At 38.8% G+C, this 27923-nt stretch overlaps 1 protein-coding gene, 1 long non-coding RNA gene and 1 pseudogene across 10 annotated transcripts; 2 read left to right on the top strand and 1 right to left on the bottom strand.

Moving 5' to 3' along the window:
* Positions 1-1040: 1040 nt before the first annotated feature.
* On the top strand, positions 1041-26078 carry LOC103936469 (metacaspase-1). Of its 9 annotated transcripts, none has more exons than XM_048568777.1 (5): positions 1041-1831; positions 2201-2531; positions 2807-2918; positions 3675-3860; positions 4680-4896. In XM_048568777.1, exons 1-5 carry the CDS (start codon positions 1321-1323, stop codon positions 4764-4766), a joined length of 1227 nt encoding a protein of 408 aa, XP_048424734.1. In that variant the 5' UTR covers positions 1041-1320; the 3' UTR covers positions 4767-4896. The 9 variants fall into 9 exon arrangements, with proteins under 9 accessions (XP_048424734.1, XP_048424733.1, XP_048424730.1 ...); XM_048568776.1 differs by lacking the exons at positions 3675-3860; positions 4680-4896 and adding exons at positions 24038-24223; positions 25045-26078 and having other exon boundaries at positions 1042-1831; positions 2198-2531; XM_048568781.1 differs by lacking the exons at positions 3675-3860; positions 4680-4896 and adding exons at positions 24038-24223; positions 24618-24795 and having other exon boundaries at positions 1047-1831; positions 2198-2531.
* Positions 9260-10643, top strand: LOC125470172. The gene is made up of 2 exons (XR_007252409.1): positions 9260-9584; positions 10358-10643. It is a non-coding gene; the product is annotated as an uncharacterized LOC125470172 (long non-coding RNA).
* On the bottom strand, positions 14314-14424 carry LOC125470186 (annotated as a pseudogene).
* Positions 26079-27923: the final 1845 nt, after the last annotated feature.

Genomic DNA, 27923 nt, shown 5'->3' with positions numbered 1-27923 from the left:
ATATGAAAATATGGTACAAAAACATGGTATGAATAACATTACTCAAAGAATTATAGTGGTTCGGCAGACACTGGCTTACATTCATTTCGGTAATTACGGTTCACTAGTATGAAAGCCCCTTTGGTTTACAAGAAAAGCCCCATTTCTTGTCGCAAACCCTAGTTATTAGTATCTCTCACTCCTCACACTCTCAAAGTGTTTTACTCTATTGTTCATGTGAATAATCAGCCCCCAACAAATATATTTATAGTACATAGACCAATTGTTACATACCTTTTTTTTTATTTTTTATTTTTTATTTTTTTTATTTTTTTATTTTATTTTTTTTAAGGTTCCTATTCTAAATGGAAATTTTTTTCTATTCTAATTAGGCTTCTAGGATTCCTAATTTGAATTATACAAGGAAACTTAATTATTTCCTAATTCTTTTAAGACAACAATCTATGCACCTTTAGTTTTCATAATACAATCCTAAACAAAATAGGACACTAAAATTGACGAGCCAAATTCCTAATTGGTTCTAGAACCTGCTTTAACCCAATTCTGCCTATTTAGTTTAGCAGATAACTCGACTTCAGTTTTGTTTGAAATTTACGTTTGGCATGCACGTCATACGTAATTTCTTAACTTTGCCAAGTAGATTTTGAATTGATTTAAATTAAAAAGTGAGTGACGTCAACACCTTATTTCAAACGATGAAAAGAAAAACACAGATCCACAGACCAGCAAACCATGGGCGAATATGTTGAGTGCTATACGGAGATTGGTTTTTATCGGCCATTTCCCCTAAAATATAAAGTATGAATTAAAGTAAATCGAATCCCATGATAGTGGCTCGTCTTTGCCATGTTACTTTTGCCTTTCGTAGGGCATCTAATTCTTACTTTTATTACATGACTTGGAATAAAAAAAGAAGCATGGTTCATGCATACACTGCTATTTGATTGGACATATGAATTAACGTACACTGTTCCTTTAAATTAAAATGTATGAATTTTCACGACAAGTAGTAGATTGATCTTGTAGTTAGAGCTTTCTTCCTTTAACGCTTACGTCTCAGATTTTATAGATATCAAATTGTATCCAAAATTTCTTTGATCGGTCGATCTCCCACATTTTAAATAAGGCTAGGAATATATATGATAAAATGAAGATGCTCAACTCAGCGGACCAAAACGTCTCAACCGACAATTAATTATTAAAAATCCCAGATGATATGAAAGCCCGACGTATTATGCTTCCCTATATGGCTACGCTTCTATATATAGATATTACTTAACTGGCCTTGTAGCCTTTGATATATATTATACATGGACAATTATGGCAAGCAAAAAAATCACTTGCCCTAGTTGCAAGCAATGGGTTCAAATGACGCTGTATGCCACACAGCACCGATGCGTCTGCGGTCATGTAATCACGACTCGCAGTGCTGCTGCAGAAACACAACGAGAAACTAGTATTCATGGTCATGGAGATCACAAACGTGAGCGTCATAGCTTGAGGAGATGGTTTGGCAGGTGTTTTCAAACCAAGGAATCATCATCAAACAATTCTTCTAGTACTTGTAGTTCAAGTCGTAATAGTTTCAAGCAATCTTATACAGGGACAGGGACAGGGACAGGGACAGGGACGCCGATGTCGTTGCCCTCCTCCAGCTCGAAGGAGCCAGTACCCAGTGGATCACGAGCAAACAAGCGTGCACTTCTTTGCGGGGTGACATACAAGCAACATAAATACAAGCTCAAAGGCACTTATAATGATGTGAAAAACATGGAAAACTTGCTGACTAAGACCTTCAGTTTTCCTGCCAACTGCATACGCATACTTTCAGGTAATTATTAATTAATTAGCTTTTCTTTATTTGTCGATCGTAATCCTATAACCATTCGCAAATTACATGTATAATTATTTCTCATTTAGAAGACATTGGTCTCCAATACTATGTATAAAGGTTAAAAGAGAAGCCAATCATAAAAAATGAATCAAGAAAGAAAAAGGGGGAAAAGATAAAGGACGTGGTTATTTGTGGTGACCCTGCGTTGGCATCAAACTTTCACATCGATTGGGTGAGGAAATGTAATGTAGTTTATATGCGCACATCTGATCTCTCGTAGCAAGATGTTTTTTGGGTATGGAGACCCACGAACAAAACCGTTTAGGCCTTGCCCTTATGTTTTCAATTTACCAATGAATGCAGAAGATGATCCGCGTGACCTAGAGCGGATTCCTACAAAGAAAAATATAGAAAATTCCTTGAAATGGCTTGTGGAGGGATGCCAGCGGGGAGACTCGTTGGTTTTTTACTTCTCGGGGCATGGCTTACGACAGCCTGATTTCAAAAACGATGAGCTTGATGGGTTCGACGAGACCATTTGCCCTGTTGATTTTATGAAAGAGGGAATGATCCTTGACAATGATATCAATGAAACCATTGTTTGGCCACTCGAGAAGGGTGTCACACTTCACGCTATCGTTGATGCTTGTCACAGTGGAACAATTCTTGATCTGGAGCACGTGTATGACCGTAAACTGTGAGTATATTTACGTAGTCTTTAACTTCAAATTTATATGATTACATACGTTCAATCTGTGACTTCAAATTTATATATTATGAGAATATAATACCACGTATTATAAATGTGATTAAAGTTTCACAATTTAGATATCATGGGCATCAAATCCATAGTTTAAGAGTTAATACTGTCCATGCCATAGCAGCATGCAATGTAATCTCATCATAACTCTAAAAATTCTCCTTTATAATGGACTTTGAAAATACATTTTCTTTTTACGTGTTAATTTGCAGGAATGCTTGGAAAGATAATAGTCCTCCATCTCGTGCTAGAAAAAGTACAAAGGGTGGGTTAGCGATTTCTCTTAGTGCTTGCGAAGATGATAAAATGGCAGCTGATACTACTGTAAGTGATCCCTCTATTATTGTGTTTAAGGAAAATATGATGAAAAGACAACTTCTGAATGTTTCCATGTTGAAACTAGATGTTAGTTGGTAAGGAGGGAAAGAAAACCTATCCCTTCTTATCTCCACAAAATGATGGGATTGGAAGGCATACGTTTTCTTTAATAAGGCCTTTCTAAACCGTTCAATAATACAATAACAACAAAAATGTTTTATCCCACCAAGTAGGGTCAGTTATTTGAATCTTAGAACGCCATTGTGTTCAGTTTTGACCCAGTTTCCATTAGCTCTAAGTACTCCACGTCTTTTCTTAAAGTCTATGTCCAAGTGTTCCTCTTAACCTTTTTCCCCTGACCTTCTGTCTCATAATCGCATTTTCTAACCGGAGCATATGTAGGTCTGCATTTAACATATACAAACCACCTTCACGGATTTTCTTTCATCTTATTTTCAGTTGTGGTCCCTCATACTTTACCTCAGTATCTTCGTTCATAATCTTATCCTTTCTCGTGTGCTCACACATCTAACAAAACATTCTCATCTCCACTGCACTCATTTTTACACGTGTTGATGTTTGACCGTTCAACATTCCTTGTCATAAAGCCTTGCTGGCCTTGGACATTCTCTAAACCGTTCAATGGGTGACCAAAAAAATTTTTCCGTCGAACCCCCCCTTTTATCGTACTTCTGAACTTTTTTTTTTTTTTTTTTTACTTCATTTTCATGTGGGCCAATATAGTATTAATCACAATTGCAGGCTTTTGCTGGAAAATCAATGAATGGTGCGATGACATACATTCTCACTGAAACTGTTAGGAACAAGACCGACATAACATATGGAGATTTGCTCGACGAGATGGTAAAGTACATTAAAAAGATTAACAGCGAAAGATGGACTAACTCAAGATTCTTGAGGACTGTACTTCGACACAAAACCATACAGGTTTGCTTTCTCTTCATGCAACATGTTAAATCAAATGGGTTCGATCTTCACTTTTTTTCTTGTTACATATATACATGTACTATATGTGACATGCATGTTGACTACAAAGCTCATTCAGTTCTTATCAAAGTTGATATACCAAACAGTTACAGCCAGGCTCCGAATCACAAGTGCACATTGTAATAACACTAGTTTTGTTTTGTCTATGCGGAAGGATGAAACTTTAGCATAAGTTCTTAAAAGATGTTGGTCCTCTCCACACAATGCCAATTGGATTGGATGCTCAAATGCATACATCTTACTTTGGTAAAAAAAAAAAAATGCATACATCTTACTAGTGTCAAACTAAGAAATTGGAAGTTGCTAAATTTACTTAATGTGGATGTGTGCAGGAACCTATGTTGTCATCTTCTGAAACGTTTGATGTTAATTTGAAGAAATTTGTCTTGTAATGACATTTTTTTGGTGGAGTTCTTGTTGGGAGTTGTGTCCTAAAAGTTAATTTTGTAATATTGAATATTATGTAACAATTTCATTTTAAATAATTAATAATTGGGCAATATTAATTCATTCTTGAATTTAGGCTTTTACATTATAGGGATAATATACTATGAATGAGTTCATATGATTTAGAGTATGGAAACAATGTCCTAAATGAGGTTAGGGCAGAGAGACTTGTATTCTATAGTCACTTCGTCCTCAAACAAAGTTTATAGTTCAGTGAACCGTGACCACACAAGAAGTCTAAATGGTATGGATGATTACCACATGTTAATAGCTACAAAGTTGTAGATATTAAGGACTCTTGTATGAATACAGCTGAGTTATCAGCTACGGAGAAGAACGGTAAACCATCTGAATGTCCTTGGGAAAAAGATGGCTCGGCATCCACCTCTGACGAGTTAGAGAAGTCTGGTAATAATCAGGATGGAGCTACTCACTGCAAGATAGATGCTTCTTCGGATGACAAATGTATTTGTGATGCAGTAGGGGATGCAATTTTGAATTGCACAAGTGCATCAGAGCAGCCCAATGCCATTGATGTAGAAAAAGGTATGTAGGCTAAAAATATATTGATACGTGAATGTGGAAAAAATGGAAGAGAATGCTTTTTTTCTCATTATCTTTCTCTACAAGATTACAAGGATATATATACATGATACAAGTGTGTAGATAGGACAAGGTAGCCGTCCTAGTGTGTAGGTAGGACAAGGTAGGACGGCTGTAGGACGACTTGACGGTTGTAGGACGGCTAGTATGTAGGTAGGACAAGGTAGGACGGCTGTAGGACGGCTTGATGGTTGTAGGACGGCTAGTGTGTAGGTAGGACAAGGTAGGACGGCTGTAGGACGGCTAGTATATTCCTTATTTGTCTAACACTCCCCCTCAAGTTGGAGAGTGGATGTCAAGAACTCCCAACTTGCGTAACATACCCGAAAACTTTTCTTTCCCAAGAGGTTTGGTAAACAAGTCTGCCAACTGTTGTGCCGTACCCACATGCTTGGTCTCTATTGTGCCATCTACAATCTTATCTCGTATAAAGTGACAATTCATCTCAATGTGACGAGTTCGTTCATGAAAAACAGGATTGGCAGCTATATGTAACGCTGCTTGATTATCACAAAATAAAATGGAAGGACCATCCAAAGGAATGTTCAAATCCTTCAACAAAAAACGAAGCCAAACTATCTCGCAACAAGCACCTGCCATGGCCCTATATTCCGCCTCTGCTAAAGAGAGCGAAACGGTTTTCTGTCGTTTCGTCCACCAAGAAATCAAAGAACCGCCCAAGAATACACAATACCCAGTAGTCGAACGGCGAGTGATAGGGCAACCTGCCCAATCAGAATCACAAAACGCAGTTAACTTGGTCTGGTTGTCAGAACGAAATAATAAACCTTGACCTGGAGTAGCCTTCAAATAACGAACAATACGAAGTGCAGCATCCATATGAGATATCCTTGGCTCGTGTATAAAACGGCTTAGAACATGCACAAAATAGGTGATATCCGGCCGAGTGATAGTGAGATATATTAACCGACCTACTAATCGTCGATACTTTTCAGGATCCTTGGGAAGTTCTCCTTTATCAGATAATTTTGTGTCATCCATAGGAAAACCAATGGGTCGTGCTCCCAAAAAACCATAGTCCTTGAGAATCTCTAATGCATACTTGCGTTGAGAAATATAAATCCCTTGTTTGGAACGAGAAACCTCAATACCCAAAAAATATTTTAAATCACCAAGGTCTTTTATCCGAAAATGATCACGGAGAAAAGACTTCAGAGAATTAATGGCACTAGTATCATTGCCTGTAATCACAATATCATCCACATAAATGAGCAAAGCTGTGAAAGAAATACCAGACTTTTTAGTGAACAATGAATAGTCAGCTTTGGATTGTTGAAAACCGGCAGAAATGATGGCACTAGTGAATTTGGCAAACCATTGGCGAGAAGCCTGCTTAAGACCATAAAGTGACTTGTGAAGGCAACACACAAGATTCTCCCCTGTCGCCGAAGACCAGGAGGAGGAGACATATAGATTTCTTCATGTAAGTCACCATGTAAGAAAGCATTATTAACATCAAGCTGATGAAGAGACCAAGACTGACTAGCAGCAAGAGCAAGAAGACAACGCACCGTAATCATCTTAGCAGTAGGAGAAAAAGTGTCATGATAATCAATACCTTCAGCCTGAGTGAAGCCTTTAGCAACCAAACGAGCTTTGTAGCGGTCAATAGAGTCGTCGGAATTGTGCTTGAGTTTGTACACCCACTTACAACCAATGGGAATTTTGCCAGGGGGCAAGGAAGTTAAAGTCCAAGTACCATTAGCATGTAAAGCTTGAAGCTCCTCAGTCATAGCACGTTGCCAATTGGGGTCAGTGGCAGCCTCGGCAAAGGAGGAAGGCTCCACAGTCCGACTGACAGAGTTAATGTAAGAAAAATGCCTGGGAGAGTAACGGTGATAAGAGAGAAAATTACAAAGTGGATATCGCGTACCTTGTGTAAAACCGGGTTGCGAAGTCGAAGATGGGTGGGATGGCAGAATCACCTGCGAGCAAACGTAGTCTTTTAAATAGGATGGAGGTTTATGGGCACGGGAAGAGGTGCGGGGAAGGGGAGGAGTGGTAGGTAGTGGGGGGGGGGGGGTAGGGATGTCCATGGGTAAAGGGGCATGGGGAGGAACGGGTAATGGGGCAGCAAGGGAATCTGTGGGAGGCGTGGAAGGGGAGGAAGGTGGAAGAGGGTGAGGCGTCGGGGCAGGAAGGGGTGGGTTATATGTAAAGTCCAGAGGGGGTGGGATGGGTAGGGTAGGCAAAGAGGATGGGATAGGAGGGTGAGAAACGGTATAAGGGAAAGTAGTTTCGTGAAAGATGACGTCTCGACTAGTGAAAATGCGGTGATTGTCGAGATCGTAAAGGGTATAGGCCTTTTGTCCATGAGGATAACCGAGAAAAATGCAACGATGAGCCCGAGGGGAAAATTTGGTGGTGGGAGTGACAGAGGTGGCATATGCCAGACAACCAAAGACGCGGAAGTGGTCATAAGATGGGGTTTTCGAAAAGAGAACCTCAAATGGGGATTTATGATGGAGAAGACGGGTAGGGAGACGATTGATGAGATAAGTAGCGGTAAGAACACATTCCCCCCAAAACTTGATAGGCAGATGGGATTGAAAACGAAGGGCGCGAGCGGTTTCAAGAAGATGACGATGTTTTCTTTCAACAACGCCATTTTGTTGGGGGGTATAAACACAAGAAGTTTGTAAAAGCACCCCATGATCAGAGAAAAAACTACGAAGAGATAAAAATTCACCACCATTGTCAGTACGAATGCATTGGATGGTAGTGCGGAATTGGGTAGTGACATAAGCAAAAAAATCCTTAATTAATTGTTGAGTGTCGGATTTATGTTTCATGAGGAAAACCCACGTAAAGCGAGAAAAATCATCCACAATGGTTAAGAAATAATGAGCACCAGAAAGAGAAGATTGACGATTTGGGCCCCAAATATCACAATGAATTAAAGCAAAAGGGAAAGTTGATGAAATTGAACTCAAAAGAAAAGGTTGACGAGTTTATTGTGCCAACGGACAAACATCACAAATATGACTAGAATCAAAAGGACAATTAAGAGAGCTAGATGCTAAAGCTTGCAAACGAGTGGAGGAGGGGTGACCAAGACGTCTATGCCAGAGGGATGAGGGGATGGTAATGAAGTTGCAGAGAGGTTGACGGGTGGGGAGAGAAGAGGTAAGGGCCACAAGGTAATACAGATCGCCACGTCGCTTACCCACACCAATCATCGCCTTCGAAACCAAGTCCTGCAAAACACACCAAGAAGGAAAGAAGGTTATGGAACACGATAATCCATCTGTAAGTTTACCAACCGATAAAAGGTCCACTCGGAAATTAGGGACACATAAAACATCCTTCAAAGTAACTGATGAATTTAAAGGAAGAGTGCCAGTAAAAGTAATGGGAGCGGAAGCACCACTAGGCAAAGAAACAGGCGGCAAATGTGAAGGAGAACGATTAACCAAACATGAGGCAGAAGAAGTAATATGATCCGTAGCACCACTGTCAAGAATCCATTGACCATGACGAGAGGTGACAGGTAACAAACCTTGGGCAAAATCAGTAGTGAGCACGGCATTGGCCTGAGGAGGGGTGGTGGTGTCACGTAGAGCAGCTAGAACACGGGAGTACTGCTCGGCAGAGAGGTCAGGCATGGCAAGCTGCAAGTCATGCAAAGTGGGCTGGGCCCCATGCACTTGGTGGGTCGCTGGAGTAGAAGAGGAGGCGGGGGCCTGGGTGCCTTGCACGTGATGGGCCTGGGTGAAATTATGGGGCCGGGAAGCAGAAAACCGTGGCTGCCAGGGAGGACTGGAAGGTGCATGGCTGCGGGAAGAACTGGAAGCAGTGGCACGACGCGGTGGTCGCCACGGTTGGCCATGGAGGGGATGGCCAACGGGATAGCCATGAAGTTTATGGCAGGTGTCGCGGGTATGATAATCAAAATTGCAGTAGGTGCAGTGGAGGGGAGGACGAGCAGAGGATGGACGGGACGGGCCACGAACAGCCATGGGAACGGCAGAGAAAGCTGCCGAGAAAAAAAATTAGGGCTAGGGTTATAAACCTGCTCTGTATACCATGTAGAAAAAGGTATGTAGGCTAAAAATATATTGATACGTGAATGTGGAAAAAATGGAAGAGAATGCTTTTTTTCTCATTATCTTTCTCTACAAGATTACAAGGATATATATACATGATACAAGTGTGTAGATAGGACAAGGTAGCCGTCCTAGTGTGTAGGTAGGACAAGGTAGGACGGCTGTAGGACGACTTGACGGTTGTAGGACGGCTAGTATGTAGGTAGGACAAGGTAGGACGGCTGTAGGACGGCTTGACGGCTGTAGGACGGCTTGATGGCTGTAGGACGGCTAGTGTGTAGGTAGGACAAGGTAGGATGGCTGTAGGACGGCTAGTATATTCCTTATTTGTCTAACAATTGAACACAGCGCTAACAAGAATAGTGAACAAGCAATTGACTTTGGTAGCAGCATTGATCACGAACCATCTAAATCTAATGATACTTTGATAGAATCTGTATGCCAAGCTTATGAAGGAAATGAACTGCAAATCGGGATTTCTGACTCCTCAGTACCACTGGTGCAATCATCGGTCTGCTTTCCCACATCTACTACAATATTGGATAAGGTACTATCAAGCATTGCTGCCATATTTTGTTTCTTTCTGGTTTCCAAATATACTGATACACCTGAGTCGCGTTCAAAGTGTTTTCTTCAAAACTAAAACCGAAATTCTTGTTGGAGAACTGGCATTGAAAGAATATATATCATGTTTCTTTTTCCCCACATCTACTGCTAGATAGGATAAGGTACTATCAAGCATGGCTGCCATATTTTGTTTCTTTCTGGTTTCCAGATACACTGATACACCTGAGTCTCATGCAAACTTTTTTCTTCAAAATTAAAACCGAAATTATTGTTGAAGAACTGACATTCAAACTTTTTCCTAGATTGCAACCCTGCCCGAAATATAGCAAATATAAGAAGTCTATAATTTTGTTTATATGGTTTTTGTTGCTTGAATTTGTTTGTAAGTTGTCAGTGTGTTGGCTATGGAACTATTAGTCTATTGTCTTTTTGTACGGTGGTCTAGTTTTATTTTGGTAAGAATCTCTTTTCCTACTAAAGGGAAGAAGCTAATGTTTACTGATCAAATAATTGTCTACTTTGTCTATCAAAATATTTGATTCAAATACTATTACTTCTTTTGTCGCATCAAATTAGTTGATTCAATTCTATTACTTCTATTGTTGCATTAATGAGTAAACAAAAAAAATAGGTGCTATGTGCTTAACACGCAAATACATTTTGTTTAAAGAAAAATGACTACATTGTGGGACCCATAAGAAGGTCTCGTAATCAGAAGATTCCGATCCAACTTATTGTTTTGTTGCCTTCAAGGATTATCCATGCAAGGAGAGTGCAGTGGACTCTTTAGTCGTCTAATTGTCATGTAATAAATAGAGGGACAAAGTGCTGCCGATAAACTTATAGGTGATCATGAGGGGAACCGAATAAGTAGATTTTGATTTGAGAACTTATAGTAATGATGCTTGGAGGAGAATTAAAAGATAGACGGAGCTGGTACTGAGACCATATTTTTGCATGGGCCCCACAAGTTGGTCATTTTCATAAAATGAGGACATTGAAATGGTGGAATTATATGATGCATATATCAGAAATTTGATTGTTTTATTGTAGTTTTTTTTTTTTTTTTTCCTTTCCAAAATTTTCCATGATAGACCCTACTAATTGGTTACATGTTAATTACAGTTAATTTTTCATTAGTACTATAACAACGGAAGACATGGCGCAAAACCCAGCATAGTGGTGTTGTAGGATTCATACAGCCGACCATTTAACCTAACTAGAGCAATGGTCCCTCAACGTTGACCCAATTGGAGTAATGGTCTTTTAACTTTAATCCAATTGTAGCAATGGTCATTCCAACATAACTCATTTTGACGGAATTTTAATAGAGTTAACGAAAAGGGTCATAGCTGCACATTTTGATAAGTCAAGGGATCAATGGTCATGAGTTTTTAGTTTAGGGACCATCACTCGAATTGGGTTAAGGTTAAAATATCGTTGCTACAATTTTCTCTTTATTTAATCATACAGCTAAAAAAGGAGTGTACATAAAGTGAAAAATAATGTGCATAAATCATTTCCCTCACCTTGCTATGTTTATGTTGCGTGAATTGGCATCCTTCCCTCCCTCTATCATTTTCTCCGGTCAGCGGTTAACTGAGAATCTAATAGAGACCAAAATTAAAGGGTGTCACTTGCATTGAGTAAAGAGTAATGTTATTCATACCATGTTTTTATACCATATTTCTATACCACTTTAGGTGGCATCTGATGTGGATAGCCACATCATTTGAAAAATTTGTAAAACCCAAGGAAAGGAAGGAGAAAGACTCCTTGTACAACACAATCATCATTTAATTAACTAGTTTTTCTTGATTATTAGTTTATTAAATAATGAACTAAATTAAAAAATCTAATTGATTTAAATGATGTGACTGTCTGTATCAAATACCAACTAAGATGGTATGAAAATATGGTACAAAAATATAGTGTGAATAGCATTACTCTTGAGTACAAGCAAAGGCATCTAGTTCTTGTTGGTTATGTTGGACAAACATGCTTTCTTTATGATCTTGTTTTCGATAGGCTATAACATGACCCACAATTAATAAAGCACAAAGAACAAACAAACAACCAAAACACTGATAAGTCACATTTTGCATGCATTTATATCTTCCTTATTTGGCGTCTTTGTGATTGTTTTGGATTAAACTAGTTGCATTTTACATTATTTGGTGTTAGTGTGCAGCCAAGGGTGAATTTGGATCAATGGGAAGGCAAATGAAGTAAAAACATTCCAGAAAAGATGTGAAGTGTTAAGAAATGCAATTCGGCCATATTGGGTGATTCTAAACAAGGCAAAATCATTGAAGTCAGCTATGTGTGTTCCAACACCAAAACATGCATTCACATGCATGTCACAACCTTGGCCGTGTGTTCCCATATCATCCCATCATTTTATGCACTTCTAGCACCAAATCAGATTCCTCACAATTTGGCCGTGCATTCCACTACTTGTCCATCTCCCTTTTGCGCCAAAAACACCCATTTCCATCACTTAATTCATTTCAGCCATTTTGACACCAACAAACACAATCATGCCGTGCACTCCCATGTGATTGCAAGTCAGATTATGCATTCCATTACCTTTCTCCACTTCATCTTTGCAGAAATCCACATGCATCTTGATTAAATATACCACATACCTGCAGATCATGTCCATTCCTTGCATCCTTTATTCCAGAAAATCACTCATCCCATCATTCCATGCCGTGTGTTTTCTTCACCTTTCCAGAATTTGTACAAACAATTCACCTTTGCAGATTCCACTCACTTGTTGCAGCAAGGGCACATGCATTTTGATTAAACAAACCATATACTTGCAGACCTTGTCCATGCCGTGCGACCAACACCTCAGAAACCCATTCAATTCCAGCTCATTTGATGCTATTCCATCTCACTTGTGCAGATTGAGATCCAATCTGATTGTTGGAGCCACATTCCTTTCTATAAAACAAGGCTCACTTCACTCTTCAAAGGGTTCCGCATTTTTGTTCTTGATTCAGTCCATTATACACACATATAGCCACTCCATTTCCCCTCCAGTCTCTGCCCATTTCACTTCATTTTCTGTCCATTTCTGTCCCAAGGGCAGAAACCATTCAACCATAACCAATTTAGTTCACTTGCATCACACTTGGAGAATCAAGTCCGAAGGCCACTCTTCAAGGAATTCAACATCAGTTTGCTTCAAGGGTTTCTTCTTCTTAATTCTATGTTCACTCATGTTATTTATTTTTATGTCAAACCTTTGTAAACATGAAGTGTAACTAATCTTCCTCTAGGGATTCGATGTAACCTTGCAAAGTTTGCCATGTAATTAAGTTAGAATGCTCAGTTTGTCCATCTATTTCTTGTTTCATTCTCTGATTTAATGGTGACTTAGTGTGTTGATTTTAATGTTTGATCATCATTTGAATTAATCACAAAGTTGTGTAGCCAAGATTAGAACACACATCATGCATAATCTTGGTAGATATGTGAATGAATGAAGGGAATGTTTAGCACACATCCTGCCGAGTTATTCCCTTTAGTTTTATGAAAGTTTCTTGTGCATTACATACTCTTGATTATGAACCAAAGTTGCACATCACAATTAGGTTCATGATTAGAGACATTTGATCAAATCCACATATCATATGGTTGATCATGTCCAAGTGAAACAAACTCAAGAAATAGGTAGATGAATGAGTACAAACTAACTTAACAAACATGGATTTAGTTGAGCAATGGTGAAATCGAATCCCTAGTTTCATTTCCATTGGAACTATCTCATTGTATTAGTTGTTGATTCATTTATTTGTGTTTACTTCATTTTCTTATACTTTCAAGGTACAACAACAAATCTGCCTAGTTTGATTAGTTTGATTCATTTCTTAGAGTTCTTGCAAAACAAGTAATTACATAGGTCCAATTAGTCCCTATGGATTCGACACCCTTGCTTGTGCCATTATACTAAATATATTCTAGCATTAGGAAGGAAAAATACATCAACAAAAATGGCGCCGTTGCCGGGGACTGATTTCAGTCCCTTGTAATTGCTTGTTTGCGAGTTAAACTTTGTTCTTTTCATTGTTGTTTGCTAGTTAAACTTTGTTATTTTCATTGTAGGTAGATTCGTGATTTTCATTCAAACTTGTGTTACTTTGTTTTAGGTAGTATATGTCAAATAAACTTGTTGAGTTAGGCCAAAGAATTGAACGGTTAAAGGGCCACACGTTAGACAACTTTGTGCCATCAAGTTCATCCATTGTCCGTGAAGAAGAAGAAGGGAATTCACCTAATTCAACAAGCAAAGGATCTGAGCACCTTGATTGGGAAAGAGAAGAGGAGATGGCGGGCAACCAAGATGAGCTTCGAGCTTTGGAGGACTTTGCTCAACCAATCATACCAAATTCACCTTCATGCATCTTGCTGCCCACAGAAGCTAGAAACTATGATCTTAAATCTTCACATTTCCATATGTTTCCCTCATTTTATGGCTTACCTAATGAAGACCCTTTAGCTCATATTAAAGAGTTTTATAATGTTGTGAGTGGTTTACCTTTGCAGGGAGTAAGTGAAGCAAACTTGAGGATGAGAGTGTTTCCTTACACCTTGAAAGATAGGGCCAAGAGTTGGTTGATGACCCTAACACCAGGTTCCATCACCACATGGGATGTAGTGGCTAAGAAGTTCTTGGAGAAGTTCTTTTCCACTCAAAAGACAGCCACATTAAGGGGACAAATCTTCAACTTCAAACAAGATGATGGAGAACCATTCAATGAGTGTTGGGAGCGTTTTAAAGGCCTCTTGTTGCAATGTCCACACCATGGGTTACCTTTTCACTTACAAATGCAAATTTTCTATGATGGACTAACCCAAACTTGTCAATCAACTGTTGATAATGCAGCAGGTGGAGCATTGAAGAAAAAGAATGCTCAAGAGTCATATAACATTTATGAGATGTTGGGGTCTAATGCTCAACACAAAGATTTAAGGGGTAAGAAAGTTGGAGTCTATGAAACAAGTTCTAATCATGAGCTTTTGTTGCAGGTAGCTAACCTAGAAAGGAAGATTGAATCCGTGCTCAACATGGTGCCAAAATCAAATGAAGTGTGTGCCATTTGCAACATACCAAGCCATCCTACTCACCAATGTCCATCTAGGGAGGCTTACCCCGAGTATGTTCAAGAGCAAGTGAACCTCATGAATTCTTACAACCAAAGGCCAAGGAATGATGTGTATTCCAATACCTATAACTCGAGTTGGAGAGATCATCCCAACCTTTCATGGAAGAACAACAATCAATTCCAAAATTTCCAACCAAAACCTGCCACTACCCTTGAGGATACGGTTAAATTGTTAGCTCAAAACACCTTGCAATTCCAACATTCCACCAATAGCACTCTCCAACAACATTCAGCAGCTCTAACCAAAATGGAGACACAATTGGGGCAGATTGCAGATGCCGTGAACCAAAGAGAGGTTGGAAAGTTTCCAAGCCAACCCGTGATACTCCAAAGGAACCAAGAGCAAGCCAAAGCAATCACTACACTTAGAAGTGGTAAGGTTATTGATAATAGAGTTGGCAATGAAGTTACTAATGAATATGATCATGTGAATGCAGGTGTTACTCAAGGAGACAATGAGAAACCAAATGAGGAACCAAGCCATGCTACTTCCTCATTTGAAGTACCAAATCTTCACAAGGCCGAGAAACCATACACTCCACCAATACCATTCCCTGGAAGACTTGCCAAGAGCAAGCATGATAAGTCATTCAAAGAAATTTTTGATATACTAAGCAAAGTGAATGTTAACTTACCTTTGCTCGATGTCATTAGGAACATGCCAGCATATGGGAAGTTCTTCAAGGAGTTAAACAGCTACAAAAGGAAGTATGGACCACATGAGAAGGTAGTGGTGTCTGAGAATGTGAGTGCAGTTTTGCAAAGAAAACTTCCACCAAAGCTCAAGGATCCAGGAAGTTTCTCTATCAACATCACCATAGGGGACAAGAAAGTAGAGAAGGCAATGCTTGATTTGGGTGCTAGCATCAACTTAATGCCTTATTCTGTGTACCTTCAACTAGGTTTGGGAGATTTGAAAGCCACCACCATTTCATTACAACTTGCAGACAGATCAGTGAAATATCCAAGAGGTATAGTTGAAGATATCCTAGTTCAAGTTGATAAACTAATCTTGCCTGCAGATTTTGTAGTGTTGGACATGGAAGAAGCCCCTATACATGATCGAGAGTTGCCTATATTGCTTGGGAGACCTTTCATGGCCACGGCCAAGACCATCATTGATGTGCAAAATGGACTCCTCACTATGACAGTGTTAGGAGAGACAGTTCAATTCAAAGTGTTTGAATCTCTTTCTCATCCTTCTTCATCTCTTGATTGTTATGCCATTGATGTGCTTGATTCACTTGTATTCTCTAAGTTCTTGCAGGCACAATCGAATGAACCATTACAAACTGTTTTGAGTCAATCTCAAGATGAGTTTGATGAAGAAGATGCACTCATGGAAGAAGTAGCTGCTTTGGAAGCATTAGCATTGTATTTGATGACAAAGAAGGATGCTAAACCACACTTGATTAGATGGATACTCTTACTACAAGAGTTTGATTTGGAAATTCGAGATAAGAAGGGCAGTGATAATGTTGTGGCTGACCATTTGTCCAGGCTTAATGAAAACCATGGAGTTGGACAACCCTTGCCCCTAAATGAGTCATTTCCAGATGAACAACTCTTTGTTGTTCAAGAAAAAGAACCATGGTATGCGGACTTTGTGAATTATCTTGCTTGTGGTATAATGAGAAATGACCTTTCTTTTCAGGAAAGAAAGAAGTTCCTTGCCATGGTAAAGCACTACGTTTGGGACGAACCATATTTGTTCAAATATTGCCCTGACCAAATCATTAGGAGATGTGTCCCAGAGAGTGAGCAACAAAGCATTCTAACATTTAGCCATACATTGGCATGTGGAGGACATTTTGGTGCCAAAAAGACATCTCTAAAGGTTTGGAACCCCAAGAGCTATTATTAGTGATGGTGGCAGCCATTTCTGCAACAAACCCTTTAAATCCCTGATGAAGAAGTACAACATCAACCACAAAGTGGCAACACCATACCATCCTCAAACCTCAGGACAAGTGGAGATTAGCAACAGGGAGATCAAGAACATTTTGATGAAGACTGTGAGCCCTACAAGGAAAGATTGGTCATTGAGGTTGAATGATGCACTCTGGGCATATAGAACAGCATACAAGACCCCCATTGGCATGAGTCCTTATCGCCTTGTGTTTGGGAAAGCTTGTCATTTGCCAATGGAGCTTGAACACCGTGCATATTGGGCAATCAAGAAGTTCAACTTTGATTACAAGGATGCTGTATTCTAATCTGGCTTCTAGGATTTCTAATCTAAATAGTACAAGGAAACTTAATTCTTTCCTAATTCTTTTTAGACAACAATCTATGCACCTTTAGATTCCTTAATACAATCCTTAAAAAAGTAGGACACTAACATTGTTGAGCCAAATTCCTAATAGGTTCTAGAACCTGCTTTAGCACAATTTTGCTAGTTTAATTTTGCGGATAACTCAACCTTAGTTTTATTTGAAACTTACGTTGGGCATGCATACCCTATGTGTGACAACCCGTTCCAAATTTTACGTTTTTATTTTATTTTAAAAGCTTGAATTTACGAAAAATACGCTACAGGTAAGGACTTTGACTTCCGTTGACCATCAGCTTGAGAGATGTGAGACTCATTCTTTTAGAATATCCTCGTAGTACTCGTTGGTACGAACGCATAGGCGAAAGCCGTTTGCGAGTCCGGATTATAACGGTATAGTTACGGACGTTCGAAATTGGTTATTCAAGGTTTAGTTTTAATTAAATTAAATCCCCACTTTGTGTGGGGGTGGGGGGAAGCAAAATCAGAAATGAGAAAGAAAGAAAAAAAAAAAAAAAAAAAAAGCTCCCAACTTTCCCGTGGGTTTTTCCACTCGCGACTACCCATTTTCCAAGGCCGATTCTGGCCAACTCCGGTGGAGTTTTTCGATGCCACCACCACCATCTTGAAGCTCTCATTCTCCTCTACAGAACTCACTCAAGAACCAAATTGATTAACCATGGTATGTGTCAGTTGGAGGCCACGAAAGTTGACGAAAATCTATAGTGCTCTGGCCACTCTTTTAGATTTTCCGGCAAATCGGCAAAGCGATGGCCGATGTCATCACTTGGGCTTTGTAGCCCATCATCCCAGGAGCAAAACCCAACCAACCTTGACCCTGTTGGACCACTGTAGAAGACGAATCGACACCGGGAAGCTTTAGGCACCCGCCGACTTTGTGGGCAAAATTGATCATCTTCTGTCCACTTTTGGACTTCTTGGTTGGTATGAAAGTTGCTCCACTCATTGAGATCTTCATTTTTGTGAAGTTCAAGGATTTTTGAAAATAATTGGATTTTCCGGCGAGTCAGGGTGGCCGATCGCCACCCACGGTGGCGCGTACAGTGGCGCGTGGCTAGTGGGCCTCCAATGCTATTTTTAAGCTATGTCAAATGTCTTAAATTCAGTTTTGATATTTGAATGACATAAGTTGATCGTTGGAACCTAAATTCGTTATGATACGTTACTTAATAAAAATGTGAATCGACGATCCAACCGTTGGATCGTCACCAAACTTGGATACATTATAATACATAATATTCAAAGATCATAGGAATTTATGGATCTGGAATCCGACGTATGGATCTTCCCGAATTGGATTTGTAAGTTAGTAAAATAAATGTTAACCGCCACTTGATTTTGGGCAATTGGTGGAGATTTGACCGTTGGATCGTAATGAAATTTTAATATGTTATTCTAGAAGCATATTGTGGATCTTTGGCAGTTGTGGATTGGAAATCTGATATGCGGATCTTCCGGGTCGAGTTATACAGGGTGTAGACCCTACCATAGATCTTTGATCGACAGTTGACTTGTGGTCAATGAGTCTCGAACTATTTTAGAATGTTGTTGAGGATGTGTTTTACATGAATTACGTATTCTATTGATAAGAGTTCTGAGATGTGATTCGATAATTGGTCACAGGCGCCAATCATTCGGGAAGCTTCAATGCGTGCACTAGAAAATCATAACATGGACTCCAGGTGAGTGGATCTTTTTCTTTTATTGTACATATTATTGATAGTTCCATCGACACTTTTAAATTGATTTAGGTATATTACCTTCATATAATTATTGTGAATGCTTAAAGTACTAATATGAACTACGAATAACTTGATCCTTGTTTAGGGTACGTAGGCAGTCTAACGAGACGTTAGATGCAGCCATAATATATTTGAGACAAAAGCCTTATTTTGGGAAATTGAGTAATGCGAAGGAAATTGGTAAGGGCAAGTTTTAGTTTTGTGAATTAGTTAGTTAAACTAGTGTTAATTGCGCTTGTCACGGATAATTATCCCTGAAAATAAGTAGTTCTAGAGTACGGCATTATTGATTGTACATTTTACATCGTATTGTATATAAGTGAAAATGCTACGACATGGTTGAGTATTAGATTGCATCATGATATATCTATATGTATATTACCTGCACATAATTATTGTGAATGCTTTGAAGTGCAAAGGTGAACGCAAGATACCCAGGTAAGTTTAGGTGAGTTTATGGTATTAGTTGAATCGATGAAGTTATAGCATGACTACATTTATGTGTTAGGCAACTCCGACACTGTCGTACTGGTTGCCCATGAATTGTACATGTTATATTGAGATGCATTGAAAGCTCATAAACCTGCACCTTGGTGTTAGTGCTCCCGCCCGTGGCCAGGGCACAATCCTTCACGTGATGTTCACCTCCTGCACCTTACGCTCACCTTGGATTCAAGGTAGGTGCATATGCCTGTCATACAAACCACTATAGATGGTTCCAACTCGTAGGTGACCTGCGATTATTTACCCAGTCTTCACGTGATCGTAGCACTTGAGCGTACTTATTTACACCTAGTCTTGTTGTACATACCACTAGAGATGGTTCCGACTTGTGTGCAGGGATGTTTGATGAGCTATAGATTAAGTCGTACATGTCACTATAGGTGACTCCCAACTTATATGCTAGCATTGATTGATGAGATATAGATACCTACACCTCGGTGTTAGTGCTTCCGCTTGTGGCCAGGGCACAGTTTTTCACGTGATGTTGACCTGCAGCACCTTACGCTCACCTTGGATTCAAGGTAGGTGCACAGGCCTGTCGTACAGACCACTATAGGTGGTTCCGACTCGTAGGCCACCCACGATTATTCGCCCAGTTTTCACGTGATCGTCAAGTGCACTTATTTACACCCAGTCCTGTCGTACAGACCACTAGAGGTGGTTCCAACTCGTGTGCAGGGATGATTGATGAGATATGGATAAGTCGTACAGGTCACTAGAGGTGACTCCTGACTTATATGCTAACATTGATTGATGAGATATGAGTACAGTCGTACGGATCACGTTAGGTGATTTCGGTTGATATATCATTTTATATTGATTAAGTTCATTTGGCCTACTTGTTAATGCATTGTAGAGTTTATGGACATAGCATATTCGTGGTTTTGGCCATTTTTGAGCATGAGTGGATATATATATATATATATATATATATGTAGTACTGTCCTATAGAAAACGATAAGGGATTTACAGTGAGGGGTTATTACTGTTAGAAAGGTAATAGTTTTGGGAAGCTTGGTTTTATTACTTACTCACACTTTCTGTTTTGTACCCTCCAGGTTATAATTGCTGAGTTCGTATTGACGAGGATCTATGGCTAATCTTAGTATTGGTGGCTACTTTTAAGGGTATGATTCATACCCACATTACTGTACTTTACTTATACTCTGACATTGCGTGTGAATTGGATTTGCTCTCACTCATAGCGTACTCTGGTATTTAGACATTTTTAGGTTCAAATTTATTCACATTTTATACACTATCACACTTTATGGCTTCATCACATTCCAGGTGTCGGCCAACACAGCTCGATTTGGGGTCATAGTGAACATTCCGAGTCGGCGTGTGTCACTATGTAATTTCTTGACCATGCCAACTACAATTTGAATTGATTTAAATTAAAAAGGTGAGTGATGTCAACACATTTTTTTTTCAAACGATGAAAAGAAAAAACAAATCCGCAAACAAGCAAACCATGGGCGAATATGTAGAGTGATATACAGAGATTGGGTTTTATCGGCCATTCCCCCAAAAATATAAAGTATGAATTAAAGTAAATCGAATCCCATGATAGTGGCTCGTCTTTACCATGTTACTTTTGCCTTTCGCAGGGCATCTAATTCTTACTTTCATGACTTGGAATAAAAAAAGAAGCATGGTCCATGCATACACTGCTATTTGATTGCACATGTGAATTAACGTACACTGTACCTTTAAATTAAAATGTATTAATTTTTGCAATAAGTAATGGATTGACTTGTGTTGAGAATGAATCTCATATTGATAAGAAGATGAACATTGCATTAGCTAATAAGTGGTTAAAGCTTTTCTCTTCAACACTTGCGTCTTAAATTTTCTAGGTATCAAATTGTATCCAAAATTTCTTTGATCGGTTGATCTCTCACATTTTAAATAAGGCTAGGAATATATTTGATAAAATGAAGATGCTCAACTCAACGAGAGATTTTTCAGTGTGATCAATATATAGGGTTTTTTAGTGTGATTGGTACACAAGATGATATATCCTATATTATTATACAAATAGTAGGATATGTGTTAAAAAATTAATCACTTGAAAAATAAAATTTCTTAAAACTTATATAAACACACGTGATGTACCACTCATGTTCCTTTATGAAAAATTTCACTAACTCAGCGGACCAAAACGTCTCTACCATTCTTGGTTTTGACAATTAATTATTAAAAATCCCAGATGATATGAAAGCTCGACGTATTATGCTTCCCTATATGGCTACGCTTCTATATATTGATATTACTTAACTGGCCTTTTAGCCTTTGATATATATTATACATAGACAATTATGGCAAGCAAAACAATCGCTTGCCCTAGTTGCGAGCAATGGGTTCAAATGACGGCGTACGGCGGACAGCACCGATGCGTCTGCGGTCATGTAATCGTGACTCGCAGTGCTGCTGCAGAAACACAACGAGAAACTAGTGTTCGTGGTCGTGGAGATCACAAAGGTGAGCGTCATAGCTTCCGGAGATGGCAAATTGGTAGGTGTTTTCAAACCAAGGAATCATCATCAAACAATTCTTCTAGTACTAGTAATTCAAGTCGTAATAGTTTCAAGCAATCTTATACAGGGACAGGGACGCTGATGTCGTTGCCCTCCTTCAGCTCGGAGGAGCCAGTACCCAGTGGATCACGACCAAACAAGCGTGCACTTCTTTGCGGGGTGACATACAGGCAACATAAATACAAGCTCAAAGGCACTTATAATGATGTGAAAAACACGGAAAACTTGCTGACTAAGACCTTCGGTTTTCCTGCCAACTGCATACGCGTACTTTCAGGTAATTATTAATTAATTAGCTTTTCTTTATTTGTCGATCGTAATCCTGTAACCATTCGGAAATTACATGTATAATTATTTCTCATTTAGAAAACATTGGTCTCCAATACTATGTATAAAGGTTAAAAGAGAAGCCAATCATAAAAAATGAATCGAGAAAGAAAAAGGGGGAAAAGATAAAGGACGTGGTTATTTGTGGTTACCCTGCGTTGGCATCAAACTTTCACATCGATTGGGTGAGGAAATGTAATGTAGTTTATATGCGCACACCTGATCTCTCGTAGCAAGATGTTTTTGGGTATGGAGACCCACGAACAAAACCGTTTAGGCCTTGCCCAAAGCGGATATTATCTTGTTGGAGAGTGGGCTCTGACATTATTTGTGCTTTATAAGATAATATGTTTACGTTTTCAATTTACCAATGAATGCAGAAGATGATCCGCGTGACCTAGAGCGGATTCCTACAAAGAAAAATATAGAAAATTCCTTGAAATGGCTTGTGGAGGGATGCCAGCGGGGAGACTCATTGGTTTTTTACTTCTCGGGGCATAGCTCTCGACAGCCTGATTTCAATGACGATGAGCTTGATGGGTTCGACGAGACCATTTGCCCTGTTGATTTTATGAAAGAGGGAATGATCCTTGACAATGATATTAATGAAACCATTGTTTGGCCACTCGAGAAGGGAGTCACACTTCACGCTATCGTTGATGCTTGTAATAGTGGAACGATTCTTGATCTGGAGCACGTGTATGACCGTAAACTGTGAGTATATTTACGTAGTCTTTAACTTCAAATTTATATGATTACATACGTTCAATCTATGACATCAAATTTATATATTATGAGAAGATAATACCACGTATTATAAATGTGATTAAAGTTTCACAATTCAAATATCATGGGCATCAAATCCATAGTTTAAGAGTTAATATTGTCCATGCCATAGCAGCATGCAATGTAATCTCACCATAACTCTATAAAAATTCTCCTTCAACTGTGAAAATACGTTTTCTTTTTACGTGTTAATTTGCAGGAATGCTTGGAAGGATAATACTCCTCCATCTCGTGCTAGAAAAAGTACAAGGGGTGGGTTAGCGATTTCTCTTAGTGCTTGCGAAGATGATAAAATGGCAATTGATACTACTGTAAGTGATCCCTCTATTATTGTGTTTAAGGAAAATATGATGAAAAGCCAACTTCTGAATGTTTCCAAATTGAAGCTAGATGTTAGTTGGTAAGGAGGGAAAGAAAACCTATCCCTTCTTATCTCCACAAAATGATGGGATTGGAAGGCATACGTTTTCTTTAATAAGGCCTTTCTAAACCGTTCAATAATACAATAACAACAACAAAGCCTTATCCTACTAAGTGGAGTCAGTTATTTGAATTTTAGAACGCTATTAGGCTTGGTTTTGCGCAAGTCTCCATTAACTCTAAGTACTCCACGTCTTTTCTTATAGTCTATGTCCAAGTCTTCCTCTTAACCTTTTTTCCCTGACCTTCTGTCTCATAATCGCATTTTCTAACCGGAGCATAAGTAGGTCTGCATTTAACATATACAAACCACCTTCACGGATTTTCTTTCATCTTATTTTCAGTTGTGATCCCTCATACTTTATCTTAGTATCTTCGTTCATAATCTTATCCTTTCTCGTGTGCTCACACATCTAACAAAACATTCTCATCTCCACTGCACTCATTTTTGCACGTGTTGATGTTTGACCGTTCAACATTCCTTGTCATAAAGCCTTGCTGGCCTTGGACATTCTCTAAACCGTTCAACGGGTGACCAAAAAAAATTTTCCGTCGAACCCCCCCTTTTATCGTACTTCTTAACTTTTTCTTTTTTTTTTTTTACTTCATTTTCATGTGAGCCAATATAGTATTAATTACAAATGCAGGCTTTTGCTGGAAAATCAATGAATGGTGCAATGACATACATTCTCACTGAAACTGTTCGGAACAAGACCGACATAACATATGGAGATTTGCTCGACGAGATGGTAAAGTACATTAAAAAGATTAACAGCGAAAGATGGACTAACTCAAGATTCTTGAGGACTGTACTTCGACACAAAACCATACAGGTTTGCTTTCTCTTCATGCAACATGTTAAATCAAATGGGTTCGATCTTCACTTTTTTTCTTCTTACATATATACATGTACTATATGTGACATGCATGTTGACTACAAAGCTCATTCAGTTCTTATCAAAGTTGATATACCAAACAGTTACAGCCAGGCTCCGAATCACAAGTGCACATTGTAATAACACTAGTTTTGTTTTGTCTATGCGGAAGGATGAAACTTTAGCATAAGTTCTTAAAAGATGTTGGTCCTCTCCACACAATGCCAATTGGATTGGATGCTCAAATGCATACATCTTACTTTGGTAAAAAAAAAAAAAAATGCATACATCTTACTAGTGTCAAACTAAGAAATTGGAAGTTGCTAAATTTACTTAATGTGGTTGTGTGCAGGAACCTATGTTGTCATCTTCTGAAACGTTTGATGTTAATTTGAAGAAATTTGTCTTGTAATGACATTTTTTTGGTGGAGTTCTTGTTGGGAGTTGTGTCCTAAAAGTTAATTTTGTAATATTGAATATTATGTAACAATTTCATTTTAAATAATTAATAATTGGGCAATATTAATTCATTCTTGAATTTAGGCTTTTACATTATAGGGATAATATACTATGAATGAGTTCATATGATTTAGGGTATGGAAACAATGTCCTAAATGAGGTTAGGGCAGAGAGACTTGTATTCTATAGTCACTTTGTCCTCAAACAAAGTTCATAGTTCAGTGAACCGTGACCACGCAAGAAGTCTAAATGGTATGGATGATTACCACATGTTAATAGCTACAAAGTTGTAGATATTAAGGACTCTTGTATGAATACAGCTGAGTTATCAGCTACGGAGAAGAACGGTAAACCATCTGAATGTCCTTGGGAAAAAGATGGCTCGGCATCCACCTCTGACGAGTTAGAGAAGTCTGGTAATAATCAGGATGGAGCTACTCACTGCAAGATAGATGCTTCTTCGGATGACAAATGTATTTGTGATGCAGTAGGGGATGCAATTTTGAATTGCACAAGTGCATCAGAGCAGCCCAATGTCATTGAACACAGCGCTAACAAGAATAGTGAACAAGCAATTGACTTTGGTAGCAGCATTGATCACGAACCATCTAAATCTAATGATACTTTGATAGAATCTGTATGCCAAGCTTATGAAGGAAATGAACTGCAAATCGGGATTTCTGACTCCTCAGTACCACTGGTGCAATCATCGGTCTGCTTTCCCACATCTACTACAATATTGGATAAGGTACTATCAAGCATTGCTGCCATATTTTGTTTCTTTCTGGTTTCCAGATATACTGATACACCTGAGTCGCGTTCAAAGTTTTTTCTTCAAAACTAAAACCGAAATTCTTGTTGGAGAACTGGCATTGAAAGAATATATATCATGTTTCTTTTTACCCACATCTACTGCTAGATAGGATAAGGTACTATCAAGCATGGCTGCCATATTTTGTTTCTTTCTGGTTTCCAGATACACTGATACACCTGAGTCTCATGCAAACTTTTTTCTTCAAAATTAAAACCGAAATTATTGTTGAAGAACTGACATTCAAACTTTTTCCTAGATTGCAACCCTGCCCGAAATATAGCAAATATAAGTAGTCTATAATTTTGTTTATATGGTTTTTGTTGCTTGAATTTGTTTGTAAGTTGTCAGTGTGTTGGCTATGGAACTATTAGTCTATTGTCTTTTTGTACGGTGGTCTAGTTTTATTTTGGTAAGAATCTCTTTTCCTACTAAAGGGAAGAAGCTAATGTTTACTGATCAAATAATTGTCTACTTTGTCTATCAAAATATTTGATTCAAATACTATTACTTCTTTTGTCGCATCAAATCCGTCAGATTTAATGAAATATTCCTGACGGCGTTAACTGACGCCGTCAGTGTGCCAGGCACGTGCCTGCGCGTGGGCGGCGTGTGTGGCCGTGCCTTGGCCGGCACGTGGGGTCACGTGCGGCGGTGGAAAATTTTTCTAAAAATATGGGGATGTTCCTGAGGTTGAGTAGATCACGTTGGTGTGTTCATACACCCCATTTGAGCATTGTATGAGAAGTTATTTCGTGATGTTGGTTATGTGTTTTAAAATTAACGTTTTTATAGTTGTTTCGCATATAGGTGAGACCTATCCCGAGGACGAGCGCAGTCACTCAAGGCAAGGGGGTTACGACCCTTCTACATACCAGTGAGTGGGCTTTTGGTTTTCCGTATATACCTATATACTTATGCTTTTCCCAGAAAATGAATTGAAACGTTTATACGTTTTTATGCCATGCATTATGTTTGCCGTTTGTTTATGCATTGTTAGTAGCCTATATATATATGTATGTTGGTGTTGCGGGCGCATAGGTAAGTGCCAGGTGAGTATGGTTTATGCTTATATTCAGTAGTGGTTTGAGATGCATAGAGAGCTCATAACTTGCACCCCCGGTGTTAGTGCTCCCGCCCAGAGTTGGGCACAGTCCTTCACATGATGTTCACCTCCCGCACCACACGCTCATCTTAGATCTAAAGGTGCATAGTCCTGTCGTACAGACCACTTTAGGTGGTTCTGACTCGTAGGTGACCCGCGATTAGTCACCCAGCCTTCACGTGATCATAACACTTGAGCGTACTATTTATACACCCAGTCCTGTCGTACAAACCACTCTAGGTGGTTCTGACTCGTGTGCAGGTACAGTTAGTGAGATGGAGATCTGAGCTCTAGATTCAGCTGTACAGGTCACGTTAGGTGACTCCAGCTGACAGATTCATGGCATTGATTTTGACATTTTCCTGAGCACTTGCATTTATTCGAGGCATTTGGCATGACATATTTCTGTGCATGACTTATATATATATATATATATATACATATATATATATATGTGTATATGTATATTCTACTTTTCTGGGAAGTATACAGGTTTTACGGCAAGGGGTTAGAACTTGTTTATGAATTGGTTTTTGAAAAGCTTTGTTTTTGCCCACTCACACTTTTTGTTTTGCGCCCCTCCAGGTTCTAGTTGGCTAGCACTTTTGGTGGCTTCCCAGAGGATTTTCCCTGGCATATCTGACAGATTATCACCAGTGTAGGACCACCTTTAGGTGTGTTTTTGTAGTGTTATTTCTCCCGGACTGCATTAGGTCTTCGAGCTCTGAACTTTATTTTTCACACTTACGCTTTCACATGTATGTTCTTACTTTGTGTAAAGCTGGTTTTTATTTATTCGTACTTTTATTATTATTTTATTAGCTTCCGCACTGTGCACATGGTTACGTCACTTCCACGTGACGGCCAGCATGCCCTGATCTCGATCGGGGTGTGTCAGGTATTATATAATTAAAAGGTGGAGAAATAATTACTAACTATATATCTAACCCACTAACGCTATAATTTTATTAAAAAATAAAATAAAAAAATAATTCAGTATCGAACTCATCATTCACGATATTCAAAACTAGAACTTCACATACTATTGAAGATGAATAAACTATTTTTTTTCGTTCTTTATAATAATATATAAGAGAAATTTCAATACATTTAATAAACTACTAGCCTTTTCATGCATGCGCTTACGCGCATGCAAATGCATTTTTTGAATCAGCGCATGCTATGCGTAACTTGCACGTTTTAAATGTCTTTATATGCATAAATTAATAAAAGAAAAGTCAAATATTTGAAGTAAATGAATAATTTTAAATCATGCTAGAAAA

Source organism: the organism of the source record quoted next, unplaced genomic scaffold (genome assembly GCF_019419815.1).
Source record: "Pyrus x bretschneideri cultivar Hongxiangsu unplaced genomic scaffold, Pyrus_bretschneideri_v1 Contig49, whole genome shotgun sequence".
In the NCBI taxonomy this organism is placed as follows: Eukaryota; Viridiplantae; Streptophyta; class Magnoliopsida; order Rosales; family Rosaceae; genus Pyrus; species Pyrus x bretschneideri.
Note: the sequence above shows the minus strand (reverse complement) of the source record. Positions and strands in the feature narration are given on the sequence as shown.